The sequence below is a fragment of the Oratosquilla oratoria genome, chromosome 6 (assembly GCF_046742065.1).
Source record: "Oratosquilla oratoria isolate Oo_2021 chromosome 6, ASM4674206v1, whole genome shotgun sequence".
NCBI classification, from domain to species: Eukaryota; Metazoa; Arthropoda; class Malacostraca; order Stomatopoda; family Squillidae; genus Oratosquilla; species Oratosquilla oratoria.
The window spans coordinates 58,910,749-58,925,748 of record NC_134782.1 but is presented as its reverse complement, the minus strand read 5'-3'; the positions used below and the strand labels follow the sequence as shown (position 1 = coordinate 58,925,748).

The window sequence follows — 15,000 nt, the reverse complement described above, 5'->3', positions numbered from 1 at the left end:
AAAGGTCAACTGACCTGATGTCAGGTCAACTGTTCTCTTAACTGAACGCTGCTCAAGGATTGATTATTAAAGCTACTGGCTGTTACACTTTTTCTTCTAAAAAAAAAATAAACTAATAAATAAACTAACGGAACGAAATAAAAAAAATTGAATAAGAATGAAAATAGAAATAAAATTGAAAATAGAAAATAAAAAAATGAAATTACAGATAAGCTAATAGATGAAAGATAAAAAAGTTAACTAACCCTTAAATCTTTTTCAACACAGAGAACGAAAACAACCAAGAATAACTTGCTGGTTAGCCTCTCGTGTGGGTATTTACCATTCAGATTAATTTTTTATCAAAATAGTGCAGTGCTCGACAGCCCTGGCCAGGCAGAGAGGCGACCTAACCTCGAAAAAAAAAAAAAAAAAAAAAAAAAAAAAAAATGCGGTTTGCCGCAATTCACAGAGCTTTGCTCTACCAACGTTTTCTCACTTCCCTCTGTGTTAGAATTTGACGGTGAATGAGTGTGTGTGTTATTTCCCTAAAATAATAATAATTAATGATAATAATAATAATAACAATAATGATAATAATAACAATAATAATAATTAATGATAATAATAATAATAATAATAACAAAATAACAATAATAATGAAAATAATAATAACAATAACAATAACGACAATAATAATAATAATAATAATAATAATAATAATAATAATAATAATAATAATAATAATAATAATAATAATAATAATAATAATAATAATAATAATAACAACAACAATAATAGTAATAATATTAATAATAATAATTATATAACAATTAATAATAATTATATAATAATAATAATAATAACACTAATAATGATATCAATAATATTTGAATAATATGATCTGACGACAGTCGTAGATATATAAAATTATAATAATTACTCTCTATAGTGTTATTCTAAATCTCTCTTATGTCTACTTTCGTTCATTTTTTCTTAACTACTTACCCCTGACATTTTAAAAAATCATAAAACAATAAAACTATTAATATATCTGAAGGCCATTTTCATAACAGTGCAAACTCTTATCAAATAGAATTTAGTTTAGTTAAGACAACGATCTAAGATGCTATGTGGGCGAGTACAGAACTAACGGCGTTATTCTTAAAAAAAAAAAAATTCCTTGTATAAATCTTGTATAAATCCTTGGAAGAGAAAACTTTTTATAAGGAAAGATTTCTTTTTAGAATACCACGGTGGTATTCTTACAAAAATCCTTATATAAATCTTTCCCTTCCAAGGATTTATATAAGATTTTTACAAGGAAATTATTTTTCTAAGAATACCACCGTAAGATGATTGATACATTGTCCATGTCTCCATCCTAACTGTACATTTTTTTTTATTATTATTTGTAGCCATAATGTTACAGTTCCTTTCATTACTATCATTATTAATACTTTTTTATTATTATTAATCATTATTATTATTATTAATTATTATTATTATTACTATTATTATTATTACTATTATTATTATTATTATTATTATTATTATTATTATCATTATTACTATTATTGTTGTTGTTGTTGTTAAAACGAAAATATGGCCAAAATTGCAGACGTTTCTGAGTTTTCTATGGCCTTTGGTTAGGTTAGGACTAGAATGAAATACATGAATTGCCAACCAAACACCCTCATAGGCTATCCCTCTCACCAAGGGGAAAAGGCTTTTTGGCACGTGCGTGTATCCGTGTGTGTGTGTGTGTGTGTGTGTGTGTGTGTGTGTGTGTGTGTGTGTGTGTGTGTGTGTGTGTGTGTGTGTGTGTGTGTGTGTGTGTGTGTGTGTGTGTGTGTGTGTGTGTGTGTGTGTGTGTGTGTGTGTGTGTGTGAATAGTCTATCAACACGACTAGCGCTCTTCTCCATATCATATTCTTAACACTTTTTAACCATTTATTTGTCTATTTTTCTGGGAACCACCTGAACCCATGGTACTGGTACTGCACCGAGCTGGCTCCAACAAGCGTTTGTTTACAGAGGCCCGGAATGGATGCGGTAAGAATTCGCTCAGATAGAGCAAGTTATTTGATATATTTTTTATGATTAATTGAAGGCGATTTTATTCAGCTGCGTGTTAGACTAGTGAGAAATTGGGGGATCAAATGAAGCATTTTTTACTCATTTTGTCCGACTTTTTTTTTTCCAACCCAGCTTTGTCCGACTCAATTTTGCCCTACTAAGTGTTGCCCGACTCATTTTGTTCCCACCCATCTTTGAATCAATTCCGTCTCGTTTTTGTCCGACCCATTTTGTCCTACTCGTTTTTATCCCACCCATCTTTGCCCGATTCAATTCTGCCCGACCCATTTTGTCCGACTCATTTTTATCCTACCCATCTTTGTCCGATTCAATTCCTTCCAACTCATTTTTGTCCGACTCGTTTTTATCCCATTCATCTTTGTCCGATTCAATACCGTCCGATCCATTTTTTCTGACTCAATTTTTCCCGATTCAACACTTCACTTGAATGAATTAATCTATCACAATATAAATATACATGACGTCACTGTGTAATTGAAGTGATCCACTCAACTGTTTCCGAGTGAAACTATTGAATCCCATTGACCTATTTGTGAGATTTTTTTTTTCTAGCTGACATAGAAAAAATATTTACGTGAAGTTCTAAAGTAAAGCCTATTTCACATCAGCAAAAAAAAAACTAAATGGTAAATAAATAAATAAATAAATAAAAGATAGTCGACTTTAGTCCTTCGACTTGCGGGAAAGCAAGTCGACGAAGACCTGTTTCCACACGAGCATAGATTGCCTGCGGACATGATCAAGAATGTTGGTCTCAAAAACAAAACCACCGTCTTTGGGGACAAAACGTAAACACTTTGTTGGTACATCTTCTGTAGACGTAAACTGTGAGCGGGCCAGAGCGTCTCTACTTGCGACGAAGGTGGAGGTGACGAAGGTCTGAACCCTGCTGCCAACGAGTTGGACCAAGGGGATGGATAATTAAATTCCACGATATCCCTCTGTAAGGGGCACCGTACTAGCCTCCTGACAGTGGGAGTTAGCGACGTTAAACCGTATCCATCATTATGTACACAGACACTGTCAGATTCTTGTGTTGATAGTGATTAATGCTGAAGGACAAAAGTCGACCTCTTCTGTCCTCCCCCTCCCCCTCTCTCACTCACTCGTCCTTACAGTCTTTCTGTGTTTCTGCAAATCTCGGTGTCATAAGCATAAGTTGATTTTTCCTCTCTTGCCATAAGCTTGTCTTATAGATCACTGATATATCATATCCTATGTTGGTAGAATCGTCTGAAATCAAGATTTGTCGCTCATCTGGTTTATTTATTATTATTATCAAATACAAGAGCATACAAATTGAGCATCAATCATCTACGTAACTGTAATATTTTTCTTTATATTTCTTATGACACTTTAGCTTCTGGTCTTAGATTCCGGTAAAATTCACTGCATTTTCATTGTAAAGTTGCTTCAAATGTCTATTTTTTTTTTTTTTGTATGAATCATTCCACTTATTAGAATGAACACTATTCCATTCACTCTTATAATATCAAACTCATTCCCTCCCTTCTTGTCTTGACCTGCGATAGATTGCTACATTATTCACTTTGGTCAAGTGTTGTCTGGATTTGCTCAACATTGTCCTGATGAGGATACCACCACTTCATATAATCACACAACGATACGTCAGACTGATCTGCCAAACCACATTTGCGAGTCGATTGTTTTCAAACTGTTTTTAGGATTATCCCCCTTGGTCACGACTGAGAGTCGTATTTTTAAATATTTTTGCCAAACTTGGCAAACTTGGCAAACTTGGCGAACGCTTCCTATCATTAAACATTAGAATCTTACTTGGTATTTTAGTCAAGTCTATCTCATTTGCTGACTTACCTATAGAATCTACTTGTAATCTTCATAACTATTAGCTGGCCAAGCGGGTTAGAGCTTCGCTACTTGCATACCACAGTCTAAAAATCTCCAACTCTAGAGTTCCTTCTTTCTCATGACATAGCTACTTTTCGGCACGCAGAATCTCTCCCCTTCTTCGTTATTTAAGTGAGTGGAGGTATCAGAAATCCACTCTCGCACACCACACATTTTAGTACCCCATCTTTCTTATGACATCGCTACTGTTCGGCACGCTAACTCCTCGTCTTTCTGTTATTTTAAGTGCGCGGGGTATCAAAGATTTGCCCCCGCATACAATCATTCTCATGGCATCGCTACTATTCGGAATACTAACTCTCCTCACTTCTTTTTCAGTGTGCGGTGTGCCGAAGATCTGCAAGCGTATTGTCGGAGGAAAGGACACCTGTCGCGACGAGTACTCCTGGATGGTGGCCATCGTCAAGAAGAGGTCAGACACTCCAAGGTGCTCCGGGTCGATCATGACAAGTCGTCACATCTTGACCTCAAAGACCTGCTTGGACAAGTAAGGGAGATGAGTCGTTCACCAAGTGATCTTAGGATTGTCGTTGTAACCTTTATACTGTTTTGTTGATATTGACATGTGTATCGAAATAAATACCATGTGAGGGCGAAGCCTTTGTTAGCACGACGTTTTGCTTGTTACATCTTTATCAACAACATAGTGGCGGTACACATGAGTGAGATTAAATAAGAGGAACGAGAACAAGGGGAGGTCATTGGAGCCTAGGAAAGGTTAAGGAGTGTCCTTCTGTATGTCACTCCTATACGATGATGCCTAAGTGGGTATACGAGGATGCCGATTTCGGCGTCCTGATTATATTCATTTTGTTGTTGTAGCTGAGCACCCCCAATTCCGTGAACTAGCTTGATCACGTTTTCTGTGTTTATTATTACTTAGTGGAAGAGAACGTGTAATACAGACGTGACTTTATACTTTATATCGCGAGTAATGCTATGCATAATGGAATCATGGTACATTAGGCATCCAATGCTGCGCGAGACAGTTTGGCTTGTATTGAGGAGGTCGAAACCTTGTTGGAAGGGATAACGTCTATCCCTCTGAGCTCGCTCTGCTTGGAGAACAACTTATGGACAAGAAATCGATCACCAAGTCATCTTGGGATTGGCGCTGTAACCTTTATAACGTGGAGAGATAATGTGTTTTGTTGATATCTTTAGATGCCTATAGTTTAAAACGCTGGCAGAAGAGGTAGCATTTTTCCCTCTCTCTCACTCTCTCTCTCGTACTCTTTATCTCTCTTGCACTCTTTCTCTCTCTCTTATTTTTCGGATATTTTTACAAGACCTTTGTTCTTACGTCAGACATATCAAAAACACTTAATATATAATTCTAAATAATGACCTTCAGACCCTGTACCCGTCTTTGTTATCTTGTCTGTGACTCTCCCGCTTCCTAGTCTACATTTGCTATTGTAAACGGCCACTGCTTTTCACCCTTTGCCTATCTCCTCATGCGTTTCCACTGGTCTTAAAGTGATCTTAGTGATGATCTTAGATGATCTTTTGAACTTAGTGGCCTGACCGCACGCTAACACCAATTTCCATTTTTTCCATTAGTTCCAGAAACAAACTCTAATCCTCTCAAAGAAAAGCAGCAGTAGACCCTGTATCAGAGGTGGGCAACCATTGGCACGCGTGCCAAAAATGGCACACTGATGACTTTTGTGTTTCTCCACGTGAAACCAAGAGCTCACCTTTAAACAAATAAGTAATCAATCACATGGGGGCCAAAGGGGGCCCATACTCGTATTTAGACCTATCATTTTACTCCGTTGGCACTCGAAAATGTTTTGTATCAAAGGTTTAGCTGATTTTGGCACCCGAACTTAAAAAGGTTGCCCACCCCTTCTCTATATTATTTTCTAAGACACAGGTCCTTCATTCTTCTATAAGGCGTAAACTCTTCACCACCCGTCCCCATTAGCACGTAGCTATATCCTTCAGATATTCTGAACAATTTTACCCAATCCTTTACTTACAAATTTAATTGGTAAAATCACATTTACACTATCGGTGAAACTTTCTATATGATTGAGCGATTTGTACAGATTCAAAGCTATTTTTTTTTTTTCTGGGATGGGTGGGGCGTTACATGTATATGAAATGGATTTCTGGTTCACTAATTGTTCATCCCCTATGGGAAAAGGCCTTTAGTATATATATATTATATATGTATATATTATACATATATATACATATATATACATATACATATATATATATGTATATATATATACACATATATATATACATATATGTGTGTGTGTGTGTGTGTGTGTGTGTGTGTGTGTGTGTGTGTGTGTGTGTGTGTGTGTGTGTGTGTAAGTAATGCTTCAGATGTGGAATGATTCACTTCAGCAAGTACTTCTGCCTCGACTGAATTCTTAATTTCTTTGCCCTCTTCCATTGGCATCTTCATGACCTGATTTCTCAGGTCAACTCGCGCGCGCGCGCGCACACACACACACACATGCACACACACACACACACACACACACACACACACACACACACACACACACACACACACACACACACACACACACACACACACACACACACACACAGACAAGGACAAGATCAGATCAGTTCAGACAAGGAAGATCATGTACCACAAACTTAATATGTTTCTACTCAAGATTAATAGACATAGTGCAAGAAAGGAATGGATGGGCTGATTGTGCCTTCCTGGACTTATATAAAGCTTTTTACAAAGTACCACACACAAAATTATTTTAAAAAAATGGAACATATAGGAGGGATACACGGGAACCTACTAAAATGGATGGAGGACTTGCTAATTGGTAGAAAGATGAGAGTAGTGCCCATAGAAAAATATTCAGGTTGGAAAGAGATGATGAGTGGAGTACCGCAAGGATCTGTATTGGCTCCAATAATGTTTGCTATTTATGTAAATGACATGGATGATGATGTGAAATGTTACATGAGCTTCTTTGCAGACGACGCCAAACTGTTAAGGAAAGTAAAAACTGAAAAGGATTGCGAATCACTGCAGGAAGACCTGAATAAGGTATGGAACTGGAGTCAGAAATGGGAAGTGGACTTCAATATTAACAAGTGTAGCATAATGGAGTTTGGAAAAAGCAAAAATAGAATATCAGGACAATATAAAATTGGAACCAAGGAGGTAAAGAAGGAGAGATCCGAAAAAGATTTGGGTGTAATTATCTCAAACGACTTGTCCTATGATAAACAGATAAACAAAATTGTCGGAGAATCCTACAACTTGCTAAGATCAATAAAAGTGGCATTTACATATTTGGACGAAGAAATTATTAAAAAAATATTGGTCACACTGATAAGGCCTAGACTAGAATATGCGGCGACATTGTGGTCACCCAGTACCAAAAAGAATATAAAGAAAATAGAAAGAATCCAGAGAGCAGCCACAAAAATGGCACCTGCACTTGCAAACTTGTCATATGAGGAGAGATTGGCTAAACTGGAGTTACCGACTCTGGAGCAAAGAAGAGAGAGAGGTGACTTACTGACCATCTACAGAATCATGAAGGGCACAGAAATACTCGATAGAGAGGACTTGTTAAACTGGGACAAAAGAAGCACAAGAGGACATGGAAAGAAAATAAAAAAACATAGAAGAGATCTGAAGAAAAAGTTTTCCACATAGAGTGGTGGACACTTGGAACAAACTGGACAATGAAATAGTGTGCGCAAAAACCATTCATGAGTTTAAGAGCAAACTGGACACTGCGAGATACAAAGGCGGGAACCCACGAGCGTAGCTCCCCTTCCCGCAAAATACAGCTAGGTAAATACACACACACACACACGCACACACTTGGAAGAGGAGATGATGATGATGATGATGATGATGATGATGATGATGATGATGATGATGATGATGATGATGATGATAATGATGATCATGATGATCATGATGATGATGATCATGATGATGATTCGGTTTAACGTCGCGAAACTCCTCCTAGGTCGGTGCCCCTTACAGAGGACCTTGTAGCGTAGAATTTAATGAGCCATGCCCTTGGTCCAACTCGCTGGTGGCACAATTCGAACCACCGTCACCTCAACCTTCGCCGCAAGTAGCGACGCTCGAACCCGTTCGGCCTGCAAGCATCCTTGGAAGAGATATTATTTACATATTTTCTCTCTCTATCTGTAGCATATGCAACATGTTTTAGACATCACTGACACCTCTCTACGGCTCTATATGCAGTTCATCAACGTGCTTTTCCTCTTCATTTCGTGACCAATTGACTCGTAAATAATAATTATATAATCATTGTCCCTTCACAGTAACCCCTCCCGGTCGTCGCTTACTACATTAATGACCGTATCGATTTCCTATGCTATAAGTCAAAGTAGTTTTCCTAATTCTCCCACCCCTCCCCCAATGAAAGACTTTTGTTAATTTTATACCCAAGGAGAGAGCTCGACTAATTAAAATTATTGACGTTGGCCGAGAGCCATTTGCATAAAATAAATTAATAAATGAATAAATAAATAGATAGATAGATAAATAAATAAATAAATAAGTAAATAGATAAATAAATAAAAAGGGTATGAAGATTTCGGTTTGCTCGTCCCCCCATCCCCGTCAATGCCTCATGACGATCAAATTCATCCCGAACTTATTTTGTTTTGAATCCAAGACATTCTCTAGTAACCAACCACTCCCATAATCACTCGATTAATTCCACGGGGATGATACAAATGGAATCGACAAGTAACAACCAGCTCTTCGATCTTTGTGGACAACAGTCTCCAGTCACAAAAGAATGCGTGGATCTTGTCCGTAGGGGGTGCCACAAAGATTTTGTGTAGTTCGTCCCAGTACTGGACCGTCGCAGCCAAGATGGAATTGTAAAACATGTTTACCTATTTATTCATTTATCTATTGTTTTATCTATATACTCACCTATTTCTTTATTTGCTCATTTATCTGTCTGGGGAGAGTAAGTGGTTCGAGGTAAAGGTGGGACTGCGTCAAGGATGCGTTAGGTCGCCCTGGCTGTTCAACTTATACATGGATGGGGTAGTGCGAGAGGTAAATGCAAGGGTAGTGGGTCAGGGATTGGAGATGGTTAAAGAAAATGGAGAAAAGTGGGAGGAGAGCCAGCTGTTGTTTGCGGACGACACTGCGCTTGTGGCAGGATCGGAGGAGGGATTGAGGAAGTTGGTGGCAGAGTTTAGGAGAGTATGTGATAGAAGAAAGCTAAAGATAAATGTGGGTAAAAGTAAGGTGATGAGATGTACAAGGGGTGAAAGTGGCAGTAGACTGGAAGTGAGCATTAAGGGAGAGCGACTGGAGGAAGTGGATAGTTTTAGATACTTGGGTGCAAATGTGGCAGGAAAAGGTGGAGTGAAGATGGAGGTAGAATGTAGATTGAGAGAAGCGAGTTAATGCATTGGTGGATTAAAGAGTGTAATGAGGAATAGACATCTGGGAATGGATGCTAAGAGGAGACTGTATGAAGGAGTGATTGTGCGAACAGCACTGTATGGGGCAGAAACATGGAACATAAAAGAGGAAGAGAGAAGGAGTTTGAATGTGTTTGAGATGAGGTGTCTGAGAAGTATGATGGGGGTTACTAGGCTAGATAGAGTGAGAAATGAGGAAGTGAGGAGGAGAACAGGGGTGGAAAGGGAGCTGGGAGATAGGGTTGATGAAAGAGTATTAGGATGGTTTGGACACATGGAAAGAATGAGTGAAGAAAGACTAGTAAAAGAGGTATGGAAGGCAGATGTGGAGGGAGTGAACATGAAGGGGACGTCCTAGGATGAGGTGGATGGATGGGGTGAAGGGGGCTTTGGGGAAGAGGGGAATGTCTGTTGAGGAAGGACGGGAGAGGACAGAAGACAGGTGATGAATGGAGAATGGTTGTATATGGATGATGTTGTGATGCATGAGGTGGAATGGGCGGGGTGATGGGGGGTGAGGTAGTATGTGTGAGCAAAATTTGACGCAGCCCGAAGGGATCTCTCCCCGTCTTCTCCTTTTATGCAATGGGGGGACGGAGAGGGGGGGTCGCCGATTTAATGAAACGGCCTTGCTGTGGATGTGCTGTGTCTTGCGACACTGCTTCTGACCCAGGGCAGTGGACAAGGTGCAGGGATGACCCGTCATCCAGGAGGTGCTAAGATAAGAGGGAGCGTGGAGGGGTGTGGGGTGTATTCAGGGATGGAATGGGTGGGAATGATTTTATGCCTTTTCCTTTTTGGCTACCTCCCTTGTAAGGGGGAAAAAGCCTTGGTATATGTATGTATGTATCTGTCTGAGCAAAAGCCGCAGTGGAGAAGACCTGTTGACAGCCTGAGGAAGAGATGAAGTGATTGATGGAGTTATGAACAGAGGTCTTGAGTTGGAATAGATAGATCAAGAGCAGATGCAATGGGACCTTTCCAGAAGGAGACATTGTGAAGAGTCATCTCTAGTTAACAGATGATCTATCGCCTTCCAAGAGTATGGTGAGAATTGATCTGTTTGTGATACCAAGAAAGGTGGTTAAGGCAAGTGTGGAAGGGAGAAGACCAAGAGGAAGACCTCGAATGAGCTGGATTGATGGCGTGAAGGATAAAGTATGGGGGGGGGGGGAGAAGTAGTGACGATACAGGAAACTGGATGGAACTTCCACAAGACAGGAGAAGATGGAGAGGCTTGATGTTGGTGGGAAGTGAGAAACCCCTGGTTGGGGAAGACCTGTCAGTTGCGGAAAGCCTCTGTCTTTTATTTTTTTTATTTTTTTTTTCCCTAAGGTCGATATTTGGGTCGCCTCCCCGCCTAGGCAGGGCTGTCGGGAACCAACGCCAGAAGCATATACCGGGAATCGAACTCACGACCACCTGCTCATGAGTTCGACACGGTAAACACTGGCTACTGCGCGGCCCCGTGAGTAGTAAAGTAGTTTATTTATTTATTTTGAATTTTTTCAGGCCCTTCTCAGTATACTTGGGCGCCTACCAATCGCACATTTCTGAAAACGATCCGCCACCGAAGAAACTGGAAGTGCTCAAGGTAAGAAGACCCTTTCACTTCGTCATCTCATCTTCCTTCCCATTCGCCTGGTCTTATCTAAGTACATAAATAATACTCCTCTGGGCTTCCACTTCCTTTATAACTGTTAGCTAGTTTAACCTCACTGTTGCCAGTATTCCTAGTTCAGTCTAGTTCACAACTTCTGGGTCACTTTACAGGATATTATCTACATGACACCAGAGGATTCCGCTCGACATGTTCTCTCGTGTATTCCATGTATACTTATGCAAAGCTGTTCTTCTTTAGCCTCATTGGGGCCATTTCAATGATAAATTAAATCGATATGCATCCACTAATTACAGCTAGTTTTCTGTCCATTTTTGAGCCAGAGAGACCCACTATTGGTCATTCGTGAGCCAATGATCGAGATGGTACAGTACATGAGTTCCGCATTCGTTCACCAAGGTCTTCTTTCACGTGAATTAGATCATTTCGTGTCAGCCAGAACAAAGCATGCAAAGTGTTCACTATTCGTTTACACAAACCCTGAGCCCCCACTCTCTAACTAAATGAGTTAACTATCAAATGTCCCTCTCATCCTGACTGTCCGTCCGCTTTGTCCCACTGGAAGTACAACTTCTATTCCAATACTTTGTCTAGAAGCTAATCCTTTATCATAATCATGTACAGTTAATCGCGTCCTTTTTCTAGATACCTAATCACGGTTATAGAGATAATCACTATCTACTCAGAAAGTTGTGAGATTATTACAGAAACATTGTATCGTTTTTGTTAAACATATTCTCATAACGATAAGTGAATTAATATTACATCTGACAGAGAGGGGATAAGGATTTATCGGAATAAGATAGATTAACATTAACCTGAGGTCAAATATATGAAAGAACACACTCATGTGGACAGCATTCCATAAGAAGGGTAGAACAGGTCCAAAGGCATCATCTGACCCTTTAGTGCTGCCAGAGATTCTTTCACGAACCAGTCTAACACCTAGAAAACCGATTACTACACTCCCCTGTTAATGGACATAGAACTGCTTAGTGCATACCTTATGGTCTTACAGCTGGAAAAGATTTTTTTCTTTATCAAAATGTTACATGTTGTGCTGTCGAAGTCGCAATAAAAAGATCAAATTAGAAAAGACATTCCTGCAGATTATAGTAATTGACGGCTACAGATCTTTTCAAAGTTGAATATAGGTTTATGTATGTGTGTATATATATATATATATATATATATTATATATATATATATATATATATATATATGAACTCATCTGCTGGGATTCGAACTCCCGCCAGAGCGGCTTGCGTTTTACAAGACGAGAACCGTACCATCACGGTATCTCGACTTGTAAGACGCAAGCCGCTCAGGTGGGAGTTCGAATCCCAGCAGATGAGTTTATTTCCAAATGTCAATTGACATATATGCATATATATATATATATATATATATATATATATATATATATATATATAAAATTTTGTCAAAAATATTTTACATCTCTACAGTACATGACGCCTTCGTTTTAATAAAAATTCATTTTGTAAGAAGCTTTTGGAGCGACACAAGCGTCCCGGAAGAGCGGCACGCGACTCCTGAGACTCAAATTGCCGACCACAGCCCTAACTCCATCTCTCCCATCAGCTCTACAAATGGGGGAAAGAGGACCAACGAGCGACAGGATTCACAAACATATACAGGTGCAACATCGCCATCATCGTCCTCAAGGAACCCATTGTCTTCGACGGGAATATCAGACCTCTGTGCTTCCCTCCGACCTGGGTGAAGTCAAAGAAGTTCTTTGACACGGAAGCGATTGTCACCGGTTGGGGGCAGACTGACGGTGAGTGGCCAGGATTGCAAGAGAACCAAATAAACGAAGAGAACATGGTTCTATGCCCTGCTGTTTGATATCATAGGCGGTCATGGTTCTAAGACTGATTCTCTTTTTTTTTTACTTCATTCCCATGGCCCTTTTGTGAATTATCTACTTTCGTGTGGATCTCCTTCATTTTCCCCCTAAATCCCACCCAGCAAACAAAAAAAAAGGAAAAGAAAAAAGATATAGAATGATAATAATACTATAATGTTGAATAAGAGAAACCCTTTGCTCTATTACAAAGTTGACGATCAAAATTACCTTACATTTCTTCTGAACAGTGACGAATCTGTTTTTTAAATTAGAGTCCTCACATTATATGGAAATGTGTAATTTGTAAGAGAAGGCCATGGACCCCCCCAAAATTCTTGTCATGACTTCCTTAGGGGTCCCTCATGCTCCCCCCGCCCCTTCCCCGATTGAAAATCACTGCTTTAAGAACATTAGTGTGCCTACTTTGACTCGATAATGGCCAGATGTTTGTTATGCTTGTGTCTGTGTGCGTGCGTGTGTGTGTGTGTGTGTGTGTGTGTGTGTGTGTGTGTGTGTGTGTGTGTGTGTGTGTGTGTGTGTGTGTGTGTGTGTGTATGTGTGTGTGTGTGCTGTCACCATGGTTATTCAACATGCGATTAGATGAAGTCATGAAGCAAATCTACATAAGAACTAAACAATGAAATCAGTGTTTGGGATAGGGTAACGTGACGCTGAAGGTAAACCACCCACTCATCACACTGGGCAATTTTTCCTCCGACTGTTGGAGCAAATTTGCTGCTGAAAAAGTGCTGGAGGTTGGAGGAAAATATCCCAGTGTGATAACATTAGTGGGAGAGAGTAAGAACAAACATTTGACACTAAAAACTTCCAAATGAATGCCTGACAGGAGAAAGGTGAGACTGATCAAATAAAGTAACAAGGACTATAAAAATTAGTACAAAACCTGAAATCTGAACACAGAGGACACAGACACACTGAAATATCGGTTTTTAGATATTTGAGTCAAAATCATCTACTTCACCAAGAATGGATGGGTTGGCGACGTGTGTAATACACACACAAATCTATACTGTATACACATGCATACATACATACACATAGATTTAAACATTACCATATTCTTCAACACAGCTACAAGCAATTACAGAGAAAAGAAAAACAGGTAGTTAAGGGGTATGTTTTCACTGAACTCCGAAGAAGCTAAGAGCGAAACCGGTCAGGAATAATCCCGTGTCTTCTTTCTACCTTCCTCAACGTGTCACTATGTCTCGAAACATGTTTCCATTCCCAACGAGTCTGAGGACAGAAGCGCCGGTGCCCAGCAGTCCATAACCTCTGGTGTGCTCCGCAGAGCGACTCTCGGAACGACCCAACGTGCTCCAGGCCGTCGCGGTGAACACCATGACCAACAAAAGGTGCAACGACCTCTACGAAAACTCGACCACCTTCAGGCCGGTCAGTTGCGACATGATGTGCGCCGCTGGAGACGGGAAGGACGCCTGCTTCGTGAGTATACTGCCACCTTAACTTTGTATATCACACAAACACACACACACACTCTCTCTCTCACACACAAACACACACACACACACACACACACACACACACACACACACACACACACACACACACACACACACACACACACACACACACACACACACACACACACACACACACACACACACACACACGAACCAATGGTAAAGTTTGACACCTTAACCAGGGTGGTGTATTTTCTTTGTTTACTTTTTGGCTTCGCGAGGGAATTTTTTTTTTTTTTTTTTTTTTTTTTTTTAATTAGAGCGATTTTAGTTCCAGTCAAAAGTGAATCACTTCATCCATCCCTGGGAGATGTCCTTCACTAGTGCTGCCAAGTCGTTTGTTTTTGACTGATTAGTTGATTGATTTATGAAATTTTTGGCTTGAAGGCCAAGCGACGGAGCCGGTAGCCCATTCAGCGCTGTTTATTTTTGACTCAAACTCCATTTAAATGGTTTCTCGTAATTTCCCCTTTTCCTTCTTCTTCATGCTGATCGTGGTTGTAGCCCCAGAGACTTCCTCCAATTGACAGAAAGGAGGTTTCTGTCCTTCCAGTAATCCTCCACGAGGTTCCAGTGATCATTCCATAAAACCAACGACTCAGAGACCA

At 39.7% G+C, this 15,000-nt stretch overlaps 1 protein-coding gene across 1 annotated transcript in view; it reads left to right on the top strand.

The window, feature by feature from the left end:
• LOC143026187 (serine protease 27-like) overlaps positions 1 to 15,000 on the top strand; it is a 17,541-nt gene that overhangs the window by 905 nt on the left and 1,636 nt on the right. Inside the window, exons 4-8 of the mRNA XM_076186202.1 lie at positions 2,017 to 2,034; positions 4,288 to 4,456; positions 10,909 to 10,990; positions 12,620 to 12,818; positions 14,200 to 14,354. Coding sequence (XP_076042317.1) covers positions 2,017 to 2,034; positions 4,288 to 4,456; positions 10,909 to 10,990; positions 12,620 to 12,818; positions 14,200 to 14,354 — 623 coding nt within the window. The remainder of the gene's footprint in view (positions 1 to 2,016; positions 2,035 to 4,287; positions 4,457 to 10,908; positions 10,991 to 12,619; positions 12,819 to 14,199; positions 14,355 to 15,000) is intronic.